The sequence below is a fragment of the Tachysurus fulvidraco genome, chromosome 7, assembly GCF_022655615.1.
Source record: "Tachysurus fulvidraco isolate hzauxx_2018 chromosome 7, HZAU_PFXX_2.0, whole genome shotgun sequence".
NCBI lineage: Eukaryota > Metazoa > Chordata > Actinopteri > Siluriformes > Bagridae > Tachysurus > Tachysurus fulvidraco.
This window is the reverse complement of record NC_062524.1, coordinates 30,013,568-30,035,223: the sequence shown is the minus strand read 5'-3', so window position 1 is coordinate 30,035,223 and position 21,656 is coordinate 30,013,568. Positions and strand designations below refer to the sequence as shown.

At 44.7% G+C, this 21,656-nt stretch overlaps 1 protein-coding gene and 1 long non-coding RNA gene across 2 annotated transcripts; both read right to left on the bottom strand.

Moving 5' to 3' along the window:
* Window positions 1-2,522: 2,522 nt before the first annotated feature.
* Window positions 2,523-4,097, bottom strand: LOC125145136 (mucin-22-like; the record flags this gene model as incomplete). Its single annotated transcript, XM_047815965.1, has 2 exons — window positions 2,523-3,265; window positions 3,623-4,097. Coding segments are annotated over 2 exons (1,218 nt in total), but the record flags the coding sequence as incomplete, so codon positions are not given.
* A 2,131-nt stretch (window positions 4,098-6,228) lies between these two features.
* Window positions 6,229-9,524, bottom strand: LOC113643916. Its single transcript, XR_003440909.2, has 3 exons — window positions 9,473-9,524; window positions 9,221-9,275; window positions 6,229-6,378 (listed from the first exon to the last, which is right to left on the bottom strand). It is a non-coding gene; the product is annotated as an uncharacterized LOC113643916 (long non-coding RNA).
* Window positions 9,525-21,656: the final 12,132 nt, after the last annotated feature.

The window sequence follows — 21,656 nt, the reverse complement described above, 5'->3', positions numbered from 1 at the left end:
ACCTTAAAGGGGCATACAGCATTAGAACAGGTATACATTAAAATGCCATGATCAGTAATTAGAGTATAACTGATGTTAAATACAATGTTGTTTCTGACACATGAATAAAATACACCCTTGTCAGGAAATTAAGGAGCAAATAATTTTAAGTCATGCAAGCCTTAAAAGAAGAAACATATTACAAAAAGGGTTATAAGAATGAGAACCTTAGAGTACCTTATCTTCGGGTTTTATTAGTAAAAGGAGTGTGTGTTCTGGTTGAGGGCCCCTATGAGTTCAATCAGAGAAGCCACATGGGGTTATCTGGTCTTTTTGTAGGCTCCAGTCATTCTGGAGCCAGTTGTGTGTGTGTAAAACTGGGTTGCTCATCGGTTGATTGAAGATTAGATGCCGAAGTTTAGGGTGCCTGGGACCTGGAATCTAAATGACCTGTACCAGATGCTACAACTGTATATCCCTTGTATAATATAGAGAGCCAACATTTGAGCCATTATGTGTTTTTCAGGTTTTCTAATATGGCACCAAAATTGTTCAAGTGTCAAAATGAATTAAACTGTAAATAGAAACATCAATAAATCAATAAATCATCAATAAAACATACCTAGGTTCTGTTTCCGGAAGCTGTGGTGGCTGAAGGTGTGTTTGCTGTAGTTGTGGTGGTTAGTTCTATTTGCTGTAGTTGTGCTTGCTATAGTTGTGTTTGCTGAAGTTGTGGTGGTTAAAGTTCTATTTGCTGTAGTTGTGTTTACTGTAGTTCTGGTGGTTAAAGTTCTATTTCCTAAAGTTGTGCTTGCTGTAGTTGTGTTTGCTGTAGTTGTGTTTGCTGTAGTTGTGTTTGCTGAAGTTGTGTTTGCTGAAGTTGTGTTTGCTGTAGTTGTGTTTGCTGTAGTTGTGTTTGCTGAAGTTGTGCTTGCTGTAGTTGTGTTTGCTGTAGTTGTGTTTGCTGAAGTTGTGTTTGCTGAAGTTGTGCTTGCTGAAGTTGTGTTTGCTGTAGTTGTGTTTGCTGTAGTTGTGTTTGCTGAAGTTGTGTTTGCTGAAGTTTTGTTTGCTGTAGTTGTGTTTGCTGTAGTTGTGTTTGCTGAAGTTGTGTTTGCTGAAGTTGTGTTTGCTGTAGTTGTGCTTGCTGAAGTTGTGCTTGCTGTAGTTGTGTTTGCTGTAGTTGTGTTTGCTGTAGTTGTGTTTGCTGAAGTTGTGCTTGCTGTAGTTGTGTTTGCTGAAGTTGTGTTTGCTGTAGTTGTGTTTGCTGTAGTTGTGTTTTCTGAAGTTGTGTTTGCTGAAGTTGTGTTTGCTGAAGTTGTGCTTGCTGTAGTTGTGTTTGCTGAAGTTGTGTTTTCTGAAGTTGTGTTTGCTGTAGTTGTGTTTGCTGAAGTTGTGTTTGCTGTAGTTGTAGTAGGTGAAGTTGTGTTTGTTGAAGTTGTGTTTGCTGTAGTTGTGTTTGCTGAGGTTGTGTTTGCTGTAGTTGTGTTTGCTGAGGTTGTGGTGGTTAAAGTTCTATTTGCTAAAGCTGTGTTTGCTGTAGTTGTTTGCTGTAGTTGTGTTTGCTGTAGTTGTGGTGGTAAAGTTCTATTTGCTGTAGTTGAGTAGGTGAAGTTGTGTTTGCTGTAGTTGTGTTTGCTGAGGTTGTGTTTGCTGTAGTTGTGTTTGCTGAGGTTGTGGTGGTTAAAGTTCTATTTGCTAAAGCTGTGATTGCTGTAGTTGTTTGCTGTAGGTGTATTTGCTGAAGTTGTGGTGGTAAAGTTCTATTTGCTGTAGTTGTGTTTGCTTAAGTTGTGGTGGTTAAAGTTCTATTTGCTGTTCTATTAGTTTTTTGCTAAAGTTGTGTTTGCTGTAGTTGTGTTTGCTGATGGTGCGTTTGCTGAAGGTGTGGTGGTTGATGTTGTGTTTGCTGAAGTTCTGGTGGTTGATGTTGTGTTTGCTGATGTTGTGTTTCCTGTAGTTGTGTTTCCTGTAGTTGTGCTTGCTGTAGGTGTGCTTGCTGTAGGTCTGCTTGTTGTAGTTCTGCTTGCTGTAGTTGTGCTTGCTGTAGGTGTGCTTGCTGTAGTTGTGCTTGCTGTAGTTGTGCTTGCTGTAGGTGTGCTTGCTGTAGTTGTGGTGGTTAAAGTTCTATTTGCTAAAGTTGTGTTTGCTGTAGTTGTGCTTGCTGTAGGTGTGCTTGCTGTAGTTGTGCTTGCTGTAGTTGTGCTTGCTGTAGGTGTGCTTGCTGTGGTTGTGCTTGCTGTAGGTGTGCTTGCTGTAGTTGTGCTTGCTGTAGGTGTGCGTGCTGTAGTTGTGCTTGCTGTAGTTGTGCTTGTTGTAGGTGTGCTTGCTGTAGTTGTGCTTGCTGTAGGTGTCCTTGCTGTAGTTGTGCTTGCTGTAGGTGTGCGTGCTGTAGTTGTGCTTGCTGTAGGTGTGCTTGGTGTAGTTGTGCTTGCTGTAGGTGTGCGTGCTGTAGTTGTGCTTGCTGTAGGTGTGCGTGCTGTGGTTGTGCTTGCTGTAGGTGTGCGTGCTGTAGTTGTGCTTGCTGTAGGTGTGCTTGCTGTGGTTGTGCTTGCTGTAGGTGTGCTTGCTGTAGTTGTGCTTGCTGTGGTTGTGCTTGCTGTAGGTGTGCTTGCTGTAGTTGTGCTTGCTGTAGGTGTGCGTGCTGTAGTTGTGCTTGCTGTAGGTGTGCGTGCTGTGGTTGTGCTTGCTGTAGGTGTGCGTGCTGTGGTTGTGCTTGCTGTAGGTGTGCTTGCTGTAGTTGTGCTTGCTGTAGTTGTGCTTGCTGTAGTTGTGCTTGCTGTAGGTGTGCTTGCTGTAGTTGTGCTTGCTGTAGGTGTGCTTGCTGTAGTTGTGCTTGCTGTAGGTGTGCTTGCTGTAGTTGTGCTTGCTGTAGTTGTGCGTGCTGTAGTTGTGCTTGCTGTAGGTGTGCGTGCTGTAGTTGTGCTTGCTGTAGGTGTGCTTGCTGTAGTTGTGCTTGCTGTAGGTGTGCTTGCTGTAGTTGTGCTTGCTGTAGGTGTGCTTGCTGTAGTTGTGCTTGCTGTAGTTGTGCGTGCTGTAGTTGTGCTTGCTGTAGGTGTGCGTGCTGTAGTTGTGCTTGCTGTAGGTGTGCTTGCTGTAGTTGTGCTTGCTGTAGGTGTGCTTGCTGTAGTTGTGCTTGCTGTAGTTGTGCTTGCTGTAGGTGTGCGTGCTGTAGTTGTGCTTGCTGTAGGTGTGCGTGCTGTAGTTGTGCTTGCTGTAGGTATGCTTGCTGTAGTTGTGCTTGCTGTAGTTGTGCTTGCTGTAGGTGTGCTTGCTGTAGTTGTGCTTGCTGTAGGTGTGCGTGCTGTAGTTGTGCTTGCTGTAGGTGTGCTTGCTGTAGGTGTGCGTGCTGTAGTTGTGCTTGCTGTAGGTGTGCTTGCTGTAGGTGTGCTTGCTGTAGTTGTGCTTGCTGTAGGTGTGCTTGCTGTAGTTGTGCTTGCTGTAGGTGTGCGTGCTGTAGTTGTGCTTGCTGTAGGTGTGCTTGCTGTAGGTGTGCTTGCTGTAGGTGTGCGTGCTGTAGTTGTGCTTGCTGTAGGTGTGCGTGCTGTAGTTGTGCTTGCTGTAGGTGTGCTTGCTGTAGTTGTGCTTGCTGTAGGTGTGCTTGCTGTAGGTGTGCGTGCTGTAGTTGTGCTTGCTGTAGGTGTGCTTGCTGTAGTTGTGCTTGCTGTAGTTGTGCTTGCTGTAGGTGTGCTTGCTGTAGTTGTGCTTGCTGTAGGTGTGCGTGCTGTAGTTGTGCTTGCTGTAGGTGTGCTTGCTGTAGTTGTGCTTGCTGTAGGTGTGCTTGCTGTAGGTGTGCTTGCTGTAGTTGTGCTTGCTGTGGTTGTGCTTGCTGTAGGTGTGCTTGCTGTAGTTGTGCTTGCTGTAGGTGTGCGTGCTGTAGTTGTGCTTGCTGTAGGTGTGCGTGCTGTGGTTGTGCTTGCTGTAGGTGTGCGTGCTGTGGTTGTGCTTGCTGTAGGTGTGCTTGCTGTAGTTGTGCTTGCTGTAGTTGTGCTTGCTGTAGTTGTGCGTGCTGTAGTTGTGCTTGCTGTAGGTGTGCTTGCTGTAGTTGTGCTTGCTGTAGTTGTGCTTGCTGTAGTTGTGCTTGCTGTAGGTGTGCGTGCTGTAGTAGTGCTTGCTGTAGTTGTGCTTGCTGTAGGTGTGCGTGCTGTAGTTGTGCTTGCTGTAGGTGTGCGTGCTGTGGTTGTGCTTGCTGTAGGTGTGCTTCCTGTAGGTGTGCTTGCTTTAGGTGTGCTTGATGTAGGTGTTGCTAGCTGTAGTTGTGCTTGCTGTAGGGTGCGTGTGCTGTAGGTTGTGCTTGCTGTAGGTGTGCTGCTGTAGGTTGTGCTTTGCTGTAGTTGTGCTGCTGTAGGTGTGCTTGCTGTAGTGTGCTTGCTGTAGTGTGCGTGCTGTAGTTTGTGCTTGCTGTAGGTGTGCTTGCTGTAGTTGTGCTTGCTGTAGGTGTGCTTGCTGTAGTTGTGCTTGCTGTAGGTGTGCGTGCTGTAGTTGTGCTTGCTGTAGGTGTGCTTGCTGTAGTTGTGCTTGCTGTAGGTGTGCTTGCTGTAGGTGTGCGTGCTGTAGTTGTGCTTGCTGTAGGTGTGCTTGCTGTAGTTGTGCTTGCTGTAGGTGTGCTTGCTGTAGTTGTGCTTGCTGTAGGTGTGCGTGCTGTAGTTGTGCTGCTTGTAGGTGAGCCTGCTGTAGGTGTGCTTGCTGTAGTTGTGCTTGCTGTAGGTGTGCTTGCTGTAGTTGTGCTTGCTGTAGGTGTCCGTGCTGTAGTTGTGCTTGCTGTAGGTGTGCTTGCTGTAGGTGTGCTTGCTGTAGTTGTGCTTGCTGTAGGTGTGCTTGCTGTAGTTGTGCTTGCTGTAGTTGTGCTTGCTGCAGGTGTGCTTGCTGTAGTTGTGCTTGCTGTAGGTGTGCGTGCTGTAGTTGTGCTTGCTGTAGGTGTGCTTGCTGTAGGTGTGCTTGCTGTAGTTGTGCTTGCTGTAGGTGTGCTTGCTGTAGGTGTGCGTGCTGTAGTTGTGCTTGCTGTAGGTGTGCGTGCTGTAGTTGTGCTTGCTGTAGTTGTGCTTGCTGTAGTTGTGCTTGCTGTAGGTGTGCTTGCTGTAGGTGTGCGTGCTGTAGTTGTGCTTGCTGTAGGTGTGCTTGCTGTAGTTGTGCTTGCTGTAGTTGTGCTTGCTGTAGGTGTGCTTGCTGTAGTTGTGCTTGCTGTAGGTGTGCTTGCTGTAGTTGTGCTTGCTGTAGGTGTGCTTGCTGTAGTTGTGCTTGCTGTAGGTGTGCTTGCTGTAGGTGTGCGTGCTGTAGGTGTGCGTGCTGTAGTTGTGCTTGCTGTAGGTGTGCTTGCTGTAGTTGTGCTTGCTGTAGGTGTGCTTGCTGTAGTTGTGCTTGCTGTAGGTGTGCGTGCTGTAGTTGTGCTTGCTGTAGTTGTGCTTGCTGTAGTTGTGCTTGCTGTAGGTGTGCTTGCTGTAGGTGTGCTTGCTGTAGTTGTGCTTGCTGTAGGTGTGCTTGGTGTAGGTGTGCTTGCTGTAGGTGTGCGTGCTGTAGTTGTGCTTGCTGTAGGTGTGCGTGCTGTAGTTGTGCTTGCTGTAGTTGTGCTTGCTGTAGGTGTGCTTGCTGTAGGTGTGCGTGCTGTAGTTGTGCTTGCTGTAGGTGTGCTTGCTGTAGTTGTGCTTGCTGTAGTTGTGCTTGCTGTAGGTGTGCGTGCTGTAGTTGTGCTTGCTGTAGTTGTGCTTGCTGTAGGTGTGCTTGCTGTAGGTGTGCTTGCTGTAGTTGTGCTTGCTGTAGGTGTGCTTGGTGTAGGTGTGCTTGCTGTAGTTGTGCTTGCTGTAGGTGTGCTTGCTGTAGTTGTGCTTGCTGTAGGTGTGCGTGCTGTAGTTGTGCTTGCTGTAGGTGTGCGTGCTGTAGTTGTGCTTGCTGTAGTTGTGCTTGCTGTAGTTGTGCTTGCTGTAGGTGTGCTTGCTGTAGGTGTGCGTGCTGTAGTTGTGCTTGCTGTAGGTGTGCTTGCTGTAGTTGTGCTTGCTGTAGTTGTGCTTGCTGTAGGTGTGCTTGCTGTAGTTGTGCTTGCTGTAGGTGTGCTTGCTGTAGTTGTGCTTGCTGTAGGTGTGCTTGCTGTAGTTGTGCTTGCTGTAGGTGTGCTTGCTGTAGGTGTGCTTGCTGTAGGTGTGCGAGCTGTAGTTGTGCTTGCTGTAGGTGTGCGTGCTGTAGTTGTGCTTGCTGTAGTTGTGTTTGCTGTAGTTGTGCTTGCTGTAGTTGTGCTTGCTGTAGGTGTGCGTGCTGTAGTAGTGCTTGCTGTAGGTGTGCGTGCTGTAGTTGTGCTTGCTGTAGGTGTGCTTGCTGTAGTTGTGTTTGCTGTAGTTGTGTTTTTTGTAGAGATGGTTGTAGGTGCGCTGGTGGTTGTAGAGGTGTTGGTTGTAGAGGTGTTGGTCACTGCTGATTTAGAGGTTTATTTTGAATTATAATATCCACACATAACGAACACATTTTGAAAATCAATATCCTTAAATCTGTATACCGACCAGGAACCTGGGTGATTGTTATATACAGTACACTGCAATCTGCAGCACTGATTATTTAAAGTGACCGCCATAGTACTTTGACTTTAAAAGGGTAGCATTATTTGTAGTGTTCCATTTTAGTAGTGTATTTACAGCCAACACGTAACAAAAATATAGCATTACATATTGTGGTTATATCAGAGTCAGACAGTAGCACTGCCCCTCAGTTATATGTATATAAGTCAGACAGTAGCACTGCCCCTCAGTTATATGTATACAAGTCAGACAGTAGCACTGCCCCTCAGTTATATGTACATAAGTCAGACAGTAGCACTGCCCCTCAGTTATATGTATATAAGTCAGACAGTAGCACTGCCCCTCAGTTATATGTGTGCTTTAACTCTCTACATTTGATTATATTTTCTTCTGGTAAAGTAGATTCCTGTCTTTTGTATACTATCTGCTTAACTCACTTTGTTCTAGAGTAGTGTGATTTTAATTGTGTTATATTCTATACCATTGTTGATTTTACTACTACCCCTCTACACGTCTCTTCTCATCACCTGGTATCCTTCACCATCACTCTACCTATCCTACCTAAAACTACCCCTCACCCCCTCACTCTTACCCGCCGCAACCTTCACTCTGTCTCCCCTTCATCTGTAGCTTCTGGCACTCTTTCTTCCCTTCCTGATCCTGAGTCTTTTTCCTCACTACCCTTGGATTCAGCCACAGATACTTTCCTCTCATCTCTTTCCTCAACTGTGGACTTCCTCTGCCCTATGTTCACTAAACCAAAGAAAACTTCTTGTTTTGCTCCTTGGCTTTCAGATGTGCTGCTAAACAATCGAAGAGAGAAAGTGGAAGAAATCACAACTTGATGCAGATCTTTATTTTTTACCGAAACACTTCTTGTCAAGTTCTCCTCAGTGTGACTTCTGCCAAGACTTCCTTCTACAAGGAAAAGCTTGAAGCTTCCTCACATGACCCTTGGAAATTCCACAAAATCATCTCTTCTCTGCTCAAACTCCCCGGCTCCACCTTCTTCGTCCTCCCTGACCGCAGAAGACTTTGCTTTTTTTCTACCAGGAGAAGATTGAGGAAATCTGCCGGACCTTCACTTCAGCCCCGACTGCACTTACATCTCAGAGTATACATTCCCCTACACTGTCGTTGTCACATTTCTCAACTGTGGCAGCAGAAGAGATTTTACAACTCATCCAGTCCTGCAATCCTACCACCTGCCTATTGGATCCGCTCCCTACTACTATGCTCCAGACCATCTCGCAAGACCTTTTGCCCTTCATTTCCACTATCGTCAATAGATCCATAGCATCTGGTCAGGTACCAACTACTTTCAAGAGAGCAAGGGTTATTCCCATCCTACAGAAACCTGCTCTGGATCCATCAGTATCTACAGACCGGTATCACTTCTCTCATTTCTTTCAAAAATTCTTGAACGCATTGTCTATAATCAACCGTCTGTCTATCTCTCACAGAACAACCTCCAAGACCCCAACCAGTATGGCTTTAAAGCAGCTCACTCTACAGAGACAGCCTTTTTGGATGTCTCTGAGAAACTACATGCTGCTAGATCAGCCAAACTGTCATCCATCCTTATCCTCCTTGACCTTTCAGCAGCGTTTGATACGGTCAACCACAAGACTCTCTTATCCACCCTCAAGAGTCTTGGGATTTGCGGATCAGCTTGGGAATGGTTTGCTTCCTACCTGGAAGGACGCTCCTATCAGGTAACATGGAGGGGAGTGACATCTGCTCCACGCAGACTCTCCACTGGCGTCCCACAGGGCTCAGTACTTGGTCCTCTTCTTTTCTTCCTGTATACTCACTCTCTTGGTGAAGTTATTTCATCACATGGGTTCTCTTACCACTGCTATGCTGATGATACACAACTTATCTTCTCTTTCCCACCCTCAGATGCCACAGCTTCTGACCGGATCTCAGCATGTCTGGCGGAAATTTCATCATGGATGACTACAGTAGCACTGCCCCTCAGTTATATGTAGGTGTGCTTGCTGTAGGTGTTATTCGTTAATTCCTTTATCATTAATTATGTTTACCTTCTGCTCTATGTTTATGTTCTGTAAAGCTGCTTTGAGACAATGTTTATTGTAAAAAGCGCTATACAAATAAACTTGAATTGAAAACTTGAATTGAATACTCATCAGTTAAAGCTCAATCCTAGCAAAACTGAACTGCTGTTAATCCCAGGTGATTCATCCCCAGGTCATGATCTTGCTATATCCTTGCACAACGATCTGATCTCCCCTTCAGCCACAGCTCACAACCTTGGGGTAATCACGGACAATCAACTGTCCTTTTCCTCTCATGTTGCTAATGTGACTCGCTCATGTTGGTTTCTTCTCTACAACATTAGAAGGATTCGCCCATTTTTGTCCACACAGACTGCTCAGGTACTTGTTCAGTCTCTTGTCATTTCTAGACTGGATTACTGCAATGCACTGCTGGCAGGTCTACCTATGAACGCAATCCGTCCTCTGCAAATGATCCAAAATGCAGCTGCCCGGCTTGTTTTCAACCTGCCAAAGTTCTCACATACCACCCCGCTGCTGCGATCCCCCCACTGGCTTCTGGTAGCTGATCAACTTTAATGTTGCACTCCTATAACATCAAATTCATACACATTACAGCTACTGAAGTGAGAAATCAGCAGATTTATAGAATGAGTAGGATCATGTAAATACCTGTAAAATTCAGATCCTTAGTGAGAAATAAAGCAAAATGAGAAGACTTACCAGTCAGACACAAAACAGTCAGCACCAGCTTCCAGTCCATTGTGTTGTTTATAACCTAAAATAAAATAAAAATAAAAACAGATCTTGTACTTTCATCAAATAATTTCATAACAAATTTGGGTCTTCTGTGTAAGAAGAGAAACCAGTAACCAGTTCAGTCTAATCCATTAAGAACCCTGCAGTTACACACTGGATTAGACAGATAGACAGACAGATAGATGTGACTAGGGAGAAAATAAAGTCATTACTCACCTCAGGAGTCTTCAGGTAGCAGATGTGGAACGTTCTCAGCCCAGTGCTAGTGACAAGGTTTAAAATATAGACCGGTTAAATGCAGTGGTGTAGTGAGTATACTGTGATTCCCCCCCCCCTCCCAGCCTCATACGCACCCATCCTAGAGCGACACCCCATAGGCATCACCACACTCAGTAATGCATAAAATATGCATCTACATGCAATTTAGAGCATTATTAAAGACTGCTTATGTGTTATCAACATTCCAATTTATTATAAGCAACAAAAGACAGTCAGCTGATAAAACCTGTGCTCCAGGTCCCATATTCATATAATATTTAAGGCTAAATGTAATCAGACAGTTGGTGTCTTTTGTGTTAAACAGAAGAAAGAAACTCATACAGTTTTGGAACAAATTGAGGGTGAGGAAATAACACAATTTTCATTTTTGGGTGAACTTTATACCTTTTAAGAGCTACATCTAGCTTTAAATGTTATATGAATATGGGACCTGGAGCACAGGTTTTATCAGCTGTCAATTTCCAATGTACATTTAAGAGTGAACAATAAACATTTGTTCAGTTTTATCACCAACACTCTTTCATTGCGGAATGTTATGAACTGGTAGTATACAAAGCTTTCCAAATACATTTGTACTCGGGCTGTGGGTGAAATGTCACCGGAAGCTGCTGTGGCTTTAGGCGCAGGCTTCTGAAAACACTCAAAGAGTGTAGTTTGAGTCTGCTTTCATTTCATATCTTCTTTTACGTTAGTTGGTTAATTTCAAATTTGCGCTACAAAACACTGCAAAGCAACTGATTTTCCTCCTTGGTAGGTGACGTCAGATCAGGTCACAGGCCACGGAAGCCCAGATGGTCCAAAAATGTTAGTGATTTGCAATCACAACCACAGTCTGTGTTCGAAACACAGTGCGGGGTGAATTTATGAATGAAAGTTCTGTCACAAAACGATATTGTTACGTATCCTCATGCTTTTTAAGTGGGTATACGGAAATCCTTGGCATTTCCTAATGGGTATATGGAAATCCTTGGCATTTCCTAGTGGGTATACGGAAATCCTTGGCATTTCCTAGTGGGTATACGGCGTATACCTGCGTATCACATAGACTACACCGATTAAATGTCATATTTAACCAGAGTAATAATGCCTGTACAATACAGTATTGATGACAAACCCATGATGTCAAATGTACCTGGGAGCCAATCACAGCTTAGGTACTTGTGTATGTTAACAATATGAAAAATAATATTACTATTAAATGATGTTTCCGACCTTTTTGGTTTAATTACATACTACAGGATAAAGAAAATGTGAAAATAAGATCAATAAAATGATGGTAAATTATATTGTTCTGTTGTATCTTCTGTTCTGTTGTTCACACTGATACGTCACCCTAGTGTCACCTTTCTCTTAACAAGTTTAATTTGGGTCTGAGGAAAAAGTTGACTTTTGATTGCTCAAATTCTATTAATATGGTACTACTAAGAATAAATCTCTACCTAAAAATAAAATAAAAATAATATAAAGTAAAATATCACAGCTTTTCTCCTTTTCTTCATTCTGACAGTACAGACACCCTGAAAACACTGAATCTAAAAATGATGTAGACGTTTAAGACAATGACAGAGACACAATGATTGTCTATTTACACATCTGACAAAGGCAAATTAAAATACATGTTCTAAATACAGCCAGAATTATAATGATAATCGACGTTAAAAACACTGATAAATAAGGTGGCTGGGAAGTGCAAAACAAAATAACAAATCCAAAAACAAAATAACAAAACTTAAAACACAACGACAATTCAGACAAACTGTATAAGGTTTAGTTTGCGTCTTACTGCTGATTAGACAATACATCTTGTTGTGGTTTCTAACCAGTTCTTCCTTGTTATTATCTGTTGCAGTAGTATTGTTGTAAAGTCAGGCTAATGCGCATGCTTCACTGTGTTCTGTTGCCGCTGAGGTTCTTTAAGTAAACTAGCATTTCTTTGAATAACCTTCCCGTGAAGGGATAGAAAAGGCTAACCGGTTCTGTGGGATAATTACTCTAAATGGCCAACGCCCATAATTACACATGCGGACACAATGTTTATGTACAAATGGTTTTCTACAACAGGTAGGACTGGAAAATTGGCGGTGCCAAAGAACAGAAACAAACAGAAAGTCAAAACCCTCTTACCTAACACTGCTTTCTTTTAGTCACGCTCATCTACAAACTAAAGTGAAACTAAAATCCTAACTACACTATACTTCCCTCACTAACTAAAATACAGGGGGAGCCCCCGCCCCTTACCTGAGGTATCTAGACAAAGAAGTATACTACGTGGTATATAATGTATGAACGTGCTCATTACCTTAACTCCACAACGGCAAAATACACGGCAGAAACATTCACTTGTGTCACACAACTCTCACAACACACCAACCAACAATCCAACAATGAGTTGACGCGACGTTCACTTTTTTATTGTTGCGGACCTCTTTTATTGCTGCTGTGTCTCCGCCCTGCATCCATAGATATCGACACTAGATGTCGCTTTGGGGTTTTAAAAATGTGTCTAAAGCGGCGCCATCTTGGAACAGGGGTCATGTACTTCAAATTCACGGACCATGCCGTACTTCTGTGCTGCGTTTGGATGTTCAAACGAACGAAATCTAAAAACCAGACTAGTTTTACATTACACAAGTGAGAATGTGTTTTATGATATTGAATGTTAGGAAATTATATTTCTTGTTCCGTTGGTATGTTTAAGTCCTTGGTTAATGACCACAGCTGATCCATGTTAGTTACCCATTAGTTTTTGACAATGTTTGCAGATTCCGAAGCTCTTAATAAGGACATTAAAAATTGACCCATGCTTTTTTTGCTTAAAGGTGAAAAGACCCAACTTTATGTATGTTCTGTAAGATTCCCTTATCTGTCAAACATATTTTATTAGATTGTCCTGGACTTAACACAAGCAGAATGCTCTTTTATCAAGTTACTTCACTTAAGGACATTTTTAATGACATTATGTCTGAAAAGGGTTTGGATTTTTTTATCATATGTTAATTTAAAAAAAAAGAATTGTATAATATACAATTCTTTTTTTTAATTGTATAAATTGTGTAATATCCCCTCCTTGAACCGCCACCTTATTGTGGTGGAGGGGTTTGCGTGCCTGAATGATCCTAGGAGCTATGTTGTCTGGGGCTTTTTGCCCCTGGTAGGGTCTCCCAAGGCAAACAGGTCCTGTGTGACAGGCCAGACAAAGAGCAGTTCAAAAAACCCTTATGAGTAAAGTTCAGAGAGAGTAAAGTTAAACCAAGGTCCGTGACGTCGCCCAGTAAGGCGCAACCGGGGCCCCGCCCTAGAGCCAGGCCCGGGGTTGGGGCTTGTATGTAAGCGCCTGGTGGCCGGGTCTTGCCCCACGGGGCACGGCCGGGCTCAGGCCGAAAGAGCGACGTGGGGCCGATCTCCTGTGGGCCCACCACCTGCAGGAGAAACCGTAAGGGGCCGATACAATGTGGATTGGGTGGCAGTTGAAGGCGGGGGCCTCGGTGACCCAATCCCCAGACACGGAATCTGGCACTAGGGACATGGAATGTCACCTCGCTGGGGGGGAAGGAGCCTGAGCTGGTGCAGGCGGTTGGGAGATACCGACTAGATATAGTTGGGCTCACCTCCACACACAGCTTGGGCTCTGGAATCCAACTCCTTGAGAGAGGCTGGACACTCTACTACTCTGGAGTTGCCCATGGTGAGAGGCGGCGGGCTGGTGTGGGCTTGCTCATAGCCCCCCATCTCAGCAACCGTGTTGGAGTTCACCCCGGTGAACGAGAGGGTCGTTTCCCTGCGCCTTCGGGTCGGGGATAGGTCTCTCATGGTTATTTGTGCTTGTGGGCCAAATGGCAGTGTAGAGTACCCGACCTTCTTGGCGCGTCTGGAAGGGGTGCTGGAAAGTGCTCCGACCGGGGACTCCGTCGTTCTACTGGGGGACTTCAACGCTCACGTGGGCAGTGACAGTGACACCTGGAGGGGCGTGATTGGGAAGAACGGCCCCCCCGACCTGAACCCGAGTGGTGTTCTGTTATTGGACTTCTGTGCTAGTCACAGTTTGTCCATAACGAACACCATGTTCAAGCATAAGGGTGTCCATCAGTACACATGGCACCAGGACACCCTAGGTCGGAAGTCGATGATCGACTTTGTGGTTGTTTCATCTGGCCGTATGTCTTGGACACTCGGGTAAAGAGAGGGGTGGAGCTGTCAACTGATCACCACCTGGTGGTGAGTTGGATCCGATGGCGGGGGAGGAAGAGGACAGACTTGGCAGACCCAAACGTACTGTGAGGGTCTGCTGGGAACTTTTGACAGAGTCTCCAGTCAGAGAGATCTTCAACTCCCACCTCCGGCAGAGCTTCAACCAGATCCCGAGGGAGGCTGGAGACATTGAGTCCGAGTGGACCATGTTCTCCACCTCCATTGTCGATGCAGCCGCTCGGAGCTGTGGCCATAAGGTCTCCGGTGCCTGTCGTGGTGGCAATCCCCGAACCCGGTGGTGGACCCCGGAAGTAAGGGATGCCGTCAAGCTGAAGAAGGAGTCCTATCGAGCCTGGTTGGCTCGGGGGACTCCGGAGGCAGCTGATAAGTACCGAAGGGCCAAGCGAGCTTCAGCCCGGGTGGTTACGGAGGCAAAAACTCGGGTCTGGGAGGAGTTCAGTGAGGCCATGGAGAAGGACTATCGGTTGGCTTCGAAGAAATTCTGGCAAACCGTCCGGTGCCTCAGGAGGGGGAAGCAGTGCCCTGCTCACACTGTTTACAGTGGGAGTGGGAATCAGCTGTCTTCGACTGGGGACATCCTCGGATGGTGGAAGGAATACTTTGAGGTTCTCCTCAACCCCAACGACATGTCTTCCACTGAGGAAGCAGAGGGCGGGGGCTCAGTTGTGGACTCGTCGATTCCCCAAGCTGAGGTCACTGAGGTAGTTGAGAAGCTCCTCAGTGGCAAGGCACTGGGGGTGGATGAGATCCTCCCTGAGTAGCTCAAGTCTCTGGATGTTGTGGGGCTGTCTTGGTTGACCTGCCTCTGAAACATTGCGTGGCGGTTGGGGACAGTGCCTCTGGATTGGCAGACTGGGGTGGTGGTCCCTCTGTTTAAGAAAGGGGACCGGAGGGTGTGTTCTAACTACAGGGGGATCACACTCCTCAGCCTCCCCGGAAAAGTCTATGCCATGGTACTGGAGAGGAGAATTCGTCCGATAGTCGAACGACGGATTCAGGAGGAACAATGCGGGTTTCGTCCCAGTCGTGGAACACTGGACCATCTCTATACCCTCGCCAGGTTGCTGGAGGGTTCATGGGAGTTTGTCCAACCAGTTCACATGTGTTTTGTGGATCTGGAGAAGGCTTTCGACTGTGTCCCTCGTGGTGACCTGTGGGGGGTGCTCTGGGAGTATGGGGTCCGGTGCCCTCTGTTAAGGGCTGTCCGGTCCCTATATGACCGGGGCAGGAGTTTGCTTCGCATTGCCGGCAGTAAGTCAGACTTGTTCCCGGTGCATGTTGGACTCCAGCAGGGCTGCCCTTTGTCACCGGTCCTGTTCATTACTTATATGGACAGGTTGGTGGAGAGCTCCTACCTCAAGTGGAGGAGTTTAAGTATCTTGGGGTCTCGTTTACGAGTGAGGGAAGGATGGAGCAGGAGATCGACAGGCGGATTGGTGTATCTTCGGCAGTGATGCGGTCGATATACTGATCTGTTGTGGTGAAGAAAGAGCTGAGCCACAAGGCGAAGCTCTCTATTTACCCGTCGATCTACGTTCCTAACCTCACCTATGGTCATGAGCTTTGGGTCATGACCGAAAGGACGAGATCCCGGATACAGGCGGCCGAAATGAGTTTCCTCCGCAGGGTGGCTGGGCGCTCCCTTAGAGATAGGGTGAGGAGCTCGGTCACTCTGGAGAAGATCAGAGTAGAGCCACTGCTCCTCCACATCGAGAGGAGTCAGCTGTGGTGGCTCGGGCATCTGTTTCGGATGCCTCCTGGATGCCTCCCTGGGGATGTGTTCCGGGCATGTCCAACCGGGAGGAGGCCCTGGGGAAGACCTAGGACACGCTGGAGGGACTATGTCTCTCGGCTGGCCTGGGAACGCGTCGGTATTCCCCCGGAAGAGCTGGAGGAAGTGTCTGGGGAGCGGGAAGTCTGGGCATCCCTGCTTAGACTGCTGCCCCCGCGACCTGTCCCTGGATAAGCGGTAGAAGATGGATGTATGGATGGATGGATGTATAATATGACTTACTGTTTAAATTTTGTTTTGTTTTTATTGTATTTATAAGATTTGTGTTTTTGTAATTGAATTTTTGCCATGAAAATAGCTTTGATTGATGACATGGTATTAATATGTCTGACCGCTGGAACGAACCAAAAAATATAAAATTGCAAAACTGACGAATTATGGTGATTTTATTCACGTTAGACCTTTGCCTACATTGACAGTGATGCATTAAAGAGGAGGGGGTCCCCTGTACCAAGATGGTGGCTCTTTCGTTCCAATGAACTGCCGTACCCAAGGTGACATCTAGGTGTAGATATCTATGCCCTGCACTGACCGGTTTTGGGAAAACTGCATCGCGCTCAAACAATCCGCTGTAACAAAAGCATTCAAAGCAATCCTGCAAATATGTGCCTTGGCACGTAACATGCCCCTACACACACACACACACACACACACACACACACACACACACACACACACACAAAATTCCCTCAAAACAAAGTTGTTTTTTTTTAAACTCTAGAAAGAGCATCGGCAATTTTCTTTTTTGTGTTTCTCTAGGTTATATTCTTGAATTATAAGAAACCATCTCATGAGCCGTTGATTGTGGTTATGCATTCGGGACAAAAACACAAGAGGATCATGATCAGTATATACCACTACAGGCAAGACACTTGAGCCAACATATACCTCAAAGTGCTGTAGGGCCAACACCAAAGCTAACACTTCTTGCTCAATCGTGGAATACTTCACTTGGTGTTTGTTTAACTTTCGAGAAACGTAGCACACCGGATGGTTTACTTCACTTGCATCCTCCTGTAGCAAAACTGCTCTGATTCCCACACCACTTGCATCAACCTCCAGTGTAAAAGGCCTAGCAAAATCAGGGGCAACTAGAACAGGAGCAGAACACAACAAAGCTTTCACATTTTTAAAAGCAATTTGAAAATCAGGAGAAGACTTGAATGTAGTAGTGGGACTTAGTAAGGACTTTAAGGGCTCGGCAACCGAAGGAAAGGTTTTACAAAACGCTCTGTAATAACCAACCATTCCTAAAAATCTTCGTAATTCCTGTCGGGTTGTGGGAACTGGAAAGTCAAGAATGGCCTTAATTTTAGACTCCTAACTTTAATGGAGAAACATTTCCTTGGCCAACCCTCATCCCAAGATAAACCACAATGGCTTTTGAAAATGACAAAAAACCCTCAGGCAGCTTCTCTGCAAATTCATCAGATTGGCAGTCAGCACACACCTCCATTACTTATATTACTGGAACAACTTTTCCTCCCACTAAGTCATTACCTAAAATAAAATCTATTCCAGCAACTGGTAAGACTGAAATCTCATGTGGTGACTGGGTTAGTTAAGGTTGGAGTTTGGCCAAAGTTATATAATGTATGGGAACACGAACATAAACCATCTCTAAACCTTGACAAAGAGCATGGGATCCAGTAAACATTTGTTCAGACAACGGAAGTACTCCTTCACGAATAAATGACTCAGCAGCTCCTGTGTCACCTAAAATGACAATTTACTTTTCTTCACCTTCTGAAACACCAATTGAGCACATGCACTGGATTGATGCCAATGAACAGATATCTATATAACCCAAGGATCAAATGCTTAACTAACATTCTGACAACATCAAAGATTAATGAAACACAAAATTCCTGATGTGGAGAGAGTTCCAACAGAGTTTTAGTAACCTAGTGAACTAGTGTTTATGTAATTTGTACATTGCTCTGAATAAGGAATCTGCCAAACGCCTTAAATGTAAATGCAAATGAAAATTACAACTCTAGGACAAATAGCAAATGTGTGGCTGGATTGATGACAGATTTCATGCCTGGATATGTTGAACAGTTCTTTGTTAATGTGCTATATTTCACAAAAATCTACAGTACCAAGGTGTTCTACGGGCTTCCAAGAGCGAGTTTGTAATAAGGAATAATTAAAATAGGTGTCTAGCATCTATGTTAGAAAATGTTTCTACCTTTATCGACTATAAATGTAGTTCATCATTTATATGCTGTGTATATTTTTAAAAAAAATTATATTATAAAAATATATTATCATTTATACAGAATGGAGACTGGAGACTAGAAAGAAAATAAAGTCATTACTCACCTCAGGTGTCTTCAGGAATCAGATGTGGAACGTTTTCAGCCCAGCAGCAGAGACAAAGTGTGAAATATAGAAGAGGTAAATGAGATATTTAACCAGAGTAACAATGCATGTACCATACAGTATTGATGTCAAAACGACCTGGGAGCCAATCACAGCTTAGGTGTTATTATTTCCTCAGACAACCTGAAAAACAACATTTCTAACAAATGACTTTTCCTAATTTTTGGTTTAATTAATTACAACGGAATATGAAAAATGTGAAAATAAATTCCCGGTAGTGATGAAAAATTATATAATGTTAATATAATATTTGAGCTGGTGTCTCACCAAAGTTGTATAAAATCTGTGACACTGTTTTGAACTAGGGTTTTGAACAAAAGATGTAAAAATTGTAGTTGTCAGATGTTCCTGGTCTGGTTATTGCTTTTTGTCCTGTTTTAAGTCATTGACTCTCTTTTGTTTTATGTAGCTCCATAGTTCTGAAGTTCATTTCATTATGTATTGCATCAGAAATAACAAAATAATCTTCTTGACTTGACTTGATTTCTTGTGTGCTGGAACTCAGCTCAGATTCTTTAACCTGTACTTGAGACAGCTGGTAAAACCTGACAGTGTAGTGAGTGAGTATAAAACATTGTGTCAATGTCATTGTGTCCAGAGAGGCTGCCAAGCAAGTGATTAAGAAGGAGCTGTATTACGAGTTGACGAACACAGGTATTCTACCCGATGAGTCACCTCTGGAGTTGGAAGAGTCTGTAGCGGTAGGAGAAACTTCTGTTTCAGGTTCACCCTTTTCCACTGAATCTTTTCTTGATCCGTTGACTGCAATCAAGTTAAAGGAGCTTGACTTGGAGCTAAAAAAAACAAGAACATGGCATTAAAGCACTACAACTCCGTACTATCGAGGTTGAGGCACAGCGTGATATTAAATTGAAATCACTTGAATTAGAAGCTGAAGCTTTGCGCAGAAAGCCGGTTCCCCTCCCACGTTTGAGAGCTCCATCCTCCCCAGCATTTGGGAGTGCACAGTCACACTCCAGCATGGTTATGACCCGTTAAACAATACCCAGCCGAACTTTGATGTGGCGAAGTATGTAAGACTGGTACCCCCTTTTAGAGAAGCTGAGGTAGATTCCTATTTCACTGCTTTTGAACGCATCGCTGCTAAACTGGGGTGGCCAAAAGATATGTGGGGGCTTCTCTTGCAGTGCAATTTTGCAGGCAAAGCACAGGAGGTTTGTTCTTCGCTTCCTATTGAGCAGTCTCTCGACTATGGGATTGTCAAAGGGGCAGTATTGAGAGCAGCACTTCCGAAACTTAATAAAAACAGCCAAACAAACGTATGTAGAATTCGCTCGGGAGAAAAAACTCTTTTTGAGAAGTGGTGCTTCTCTAATAAGGTCACTAGTTTTGAGCAGTTGCAGGAGCTTATTTTACTGGAGGACTTTAAGAATTGTGCTCCCAAACCTGTTGTTGTTCATCTAAATGAACAAAAAGTAAACACGCTCTCTGAAGCTGCTGTGATCCCAGACGAGTTCGTGCTTACTCATAAGACAGTTTTCCCGTCTTCACGTCAGTCCAAACATCTGTGTTTTAATACTGGGCCGAGAGAGAGGGACGGGTCAAATGTTTTAAGCGAAATGGCAGATAAGGGTCGTAAAGCTGATACAAAGCGTGCTACCAACAAATGTGTTTGTTTCTATTGTTTGGATCCTAACAATTTTATTACTGATTGTAAAGCATTTAAACAGAAAAATGCGGGTGGAAAAACTAAGTGTGTGGCTTTTGCTCAGGCACAGAAATGGAAGGAGACTGTGAGTCTCGCTGACTCATTCCTGAATCCAGCAAAAGATTCACTGGAGTGTACTCTATCTATTACACCGCAGTTTGCTCCTAGTGATTTGGCGAGCTCAGATGTGGGTGCAACAGGTCTAAAATTTGATAGAGAGAACTTAATTGCTGCTCAAAGATCTGACCAATCTGTAGCACACTGTGTTGACGCTGCTGTTCAGCTAGAGGACTCTAGAAATGCTAGAATAGCTTTTATTTGGGAAGATAACGTTCTCATGCGTCGTTGGAAGCCACGTAATGTTGATGAGGTGGCTCGGGCATCTGTTTAACCGTCTACCAAATTGTTTTGCCCTCTAATTTTTGTTCTCAGGTATTGCAGCTTGCCCATGAAGATCCTCTCTCTGTCCATCTTGGGGTTAATAAAACTTGCAAGCGAATTTCCAGATACTACTTTTGGGCTGGATTGAAGTCTAGCGTTTCCAAGTTCTGCAAGTCCTGTTTGCCAACTAGCGGGTAAGCCTAATCAGATCATACCTTCTGCTCCCCTCCATCCAATTCCAGTGGTGAGAGAGCCGTTTGAACGTTTAATTTTGGATTGTGTTGGGCCACTACCGAAATCTAGATCAGGACATCAATATATTTTGACTTTGATGTGTACTGCCACCAGGTTTCCAGAAGCTGTTCCGCTCCGTACTCTTAGAGCCCAGGCGATAGTGAAGGAGGTAGTTAAGTTCTGCTCAACGTTTGGGTTACCTAAGGTTATCCAAATGGACAGAGGTACTAACTTCACTTCAAAAGTGTTTGCTCAAGTGTTGAAGGAGTTGGGAGTTGGCCATAGATTATCCATTGCATACCATCCAGAGTCTCAGGGTGCGCTGGAGCGTTTTCACCAAACCCTGAAGTCCATGCTACGTACATATTGCCTAAGCACTGGTAGAGACTGGGTTGAGGGTTTGCCGTTATTAATGTTTGCAGTTAGAGAGACTGTGCAGGAGGCATTAGGTTTCAGCCCTGCTGAACTTGTTTTTGGGCACACTGTTCGGGGGCCGTTGAAACTGCTAAATGAGCAGATGTTGGCGAAAAATCCAGTGTCTAGTAATGTGTTGGACTATGTATGTGCTTTCTGTGAGCGTCTCCATAAAGCTTGTGATTTAGCAAAAGCTCATATGTTAATTGCACAGTCCAATATGACAAGGCATGTGTCAGGTGCATTTTCCAACCTGGCGATTTAGTTTTAGTCTTGCTTCCTGTTCCAGGGTCAGCATTGCAGGCTAAATTCACTGGCACGTATGCAGTTGAAAAAAAACTTATGGACACTGATTATGTAATCTCTACTCCAGATCAGAGGAGAAAAAGTCGAGTGTGTCATGTGAATATGCTGAAGGCTTATATCACAAAGGAAGCTACAAAAGAAACCCCCGTGTCTGATGTTGCACCTGCAGTTACTGCTACCACACTCTCCACTACATATTGTCTCCTGCAGGATAATCTAGATGTTCATGAGGACCGAATATCCTGTACACGTTTAAACAATTCTGCAGTGCTGAGTAACTTGGACTCGTATCTTGCTCACTTGCCCAAGAACCAACGTACCAATGTAGTCAAATTAATAGGCAAGTACCCCAGCTTGTTTTCTGATGTTCTCCGCCAAACTACTGTCCTCACACACGACATTGATATAGGTGACTCTGCACCTATTAAGCAGCATCCGTACCGTGTCATTCCACAAAAACGAGAAGTAATGAAATCAGAGGTTGAATATTTGTTGAAACATGGGTTTGCTATACCCAGCCAGAGCCCCTGGAGCTCGCCATGCTTGCTTGTTCCCAAATCTGACTCGTCCTATCATTTTTGCACTGACTACCGAAAGGTTAATAACATCACCAAGCCTGACTCGTTTCCTCTTCCTCGAATAGAGGACTGTGTTGACAAAGTTCTGCTCGATATGTCACCAAACTTGATCTTCTGAAAGGATACTGGCAGGTGCCCCTCACACCTCGAGCC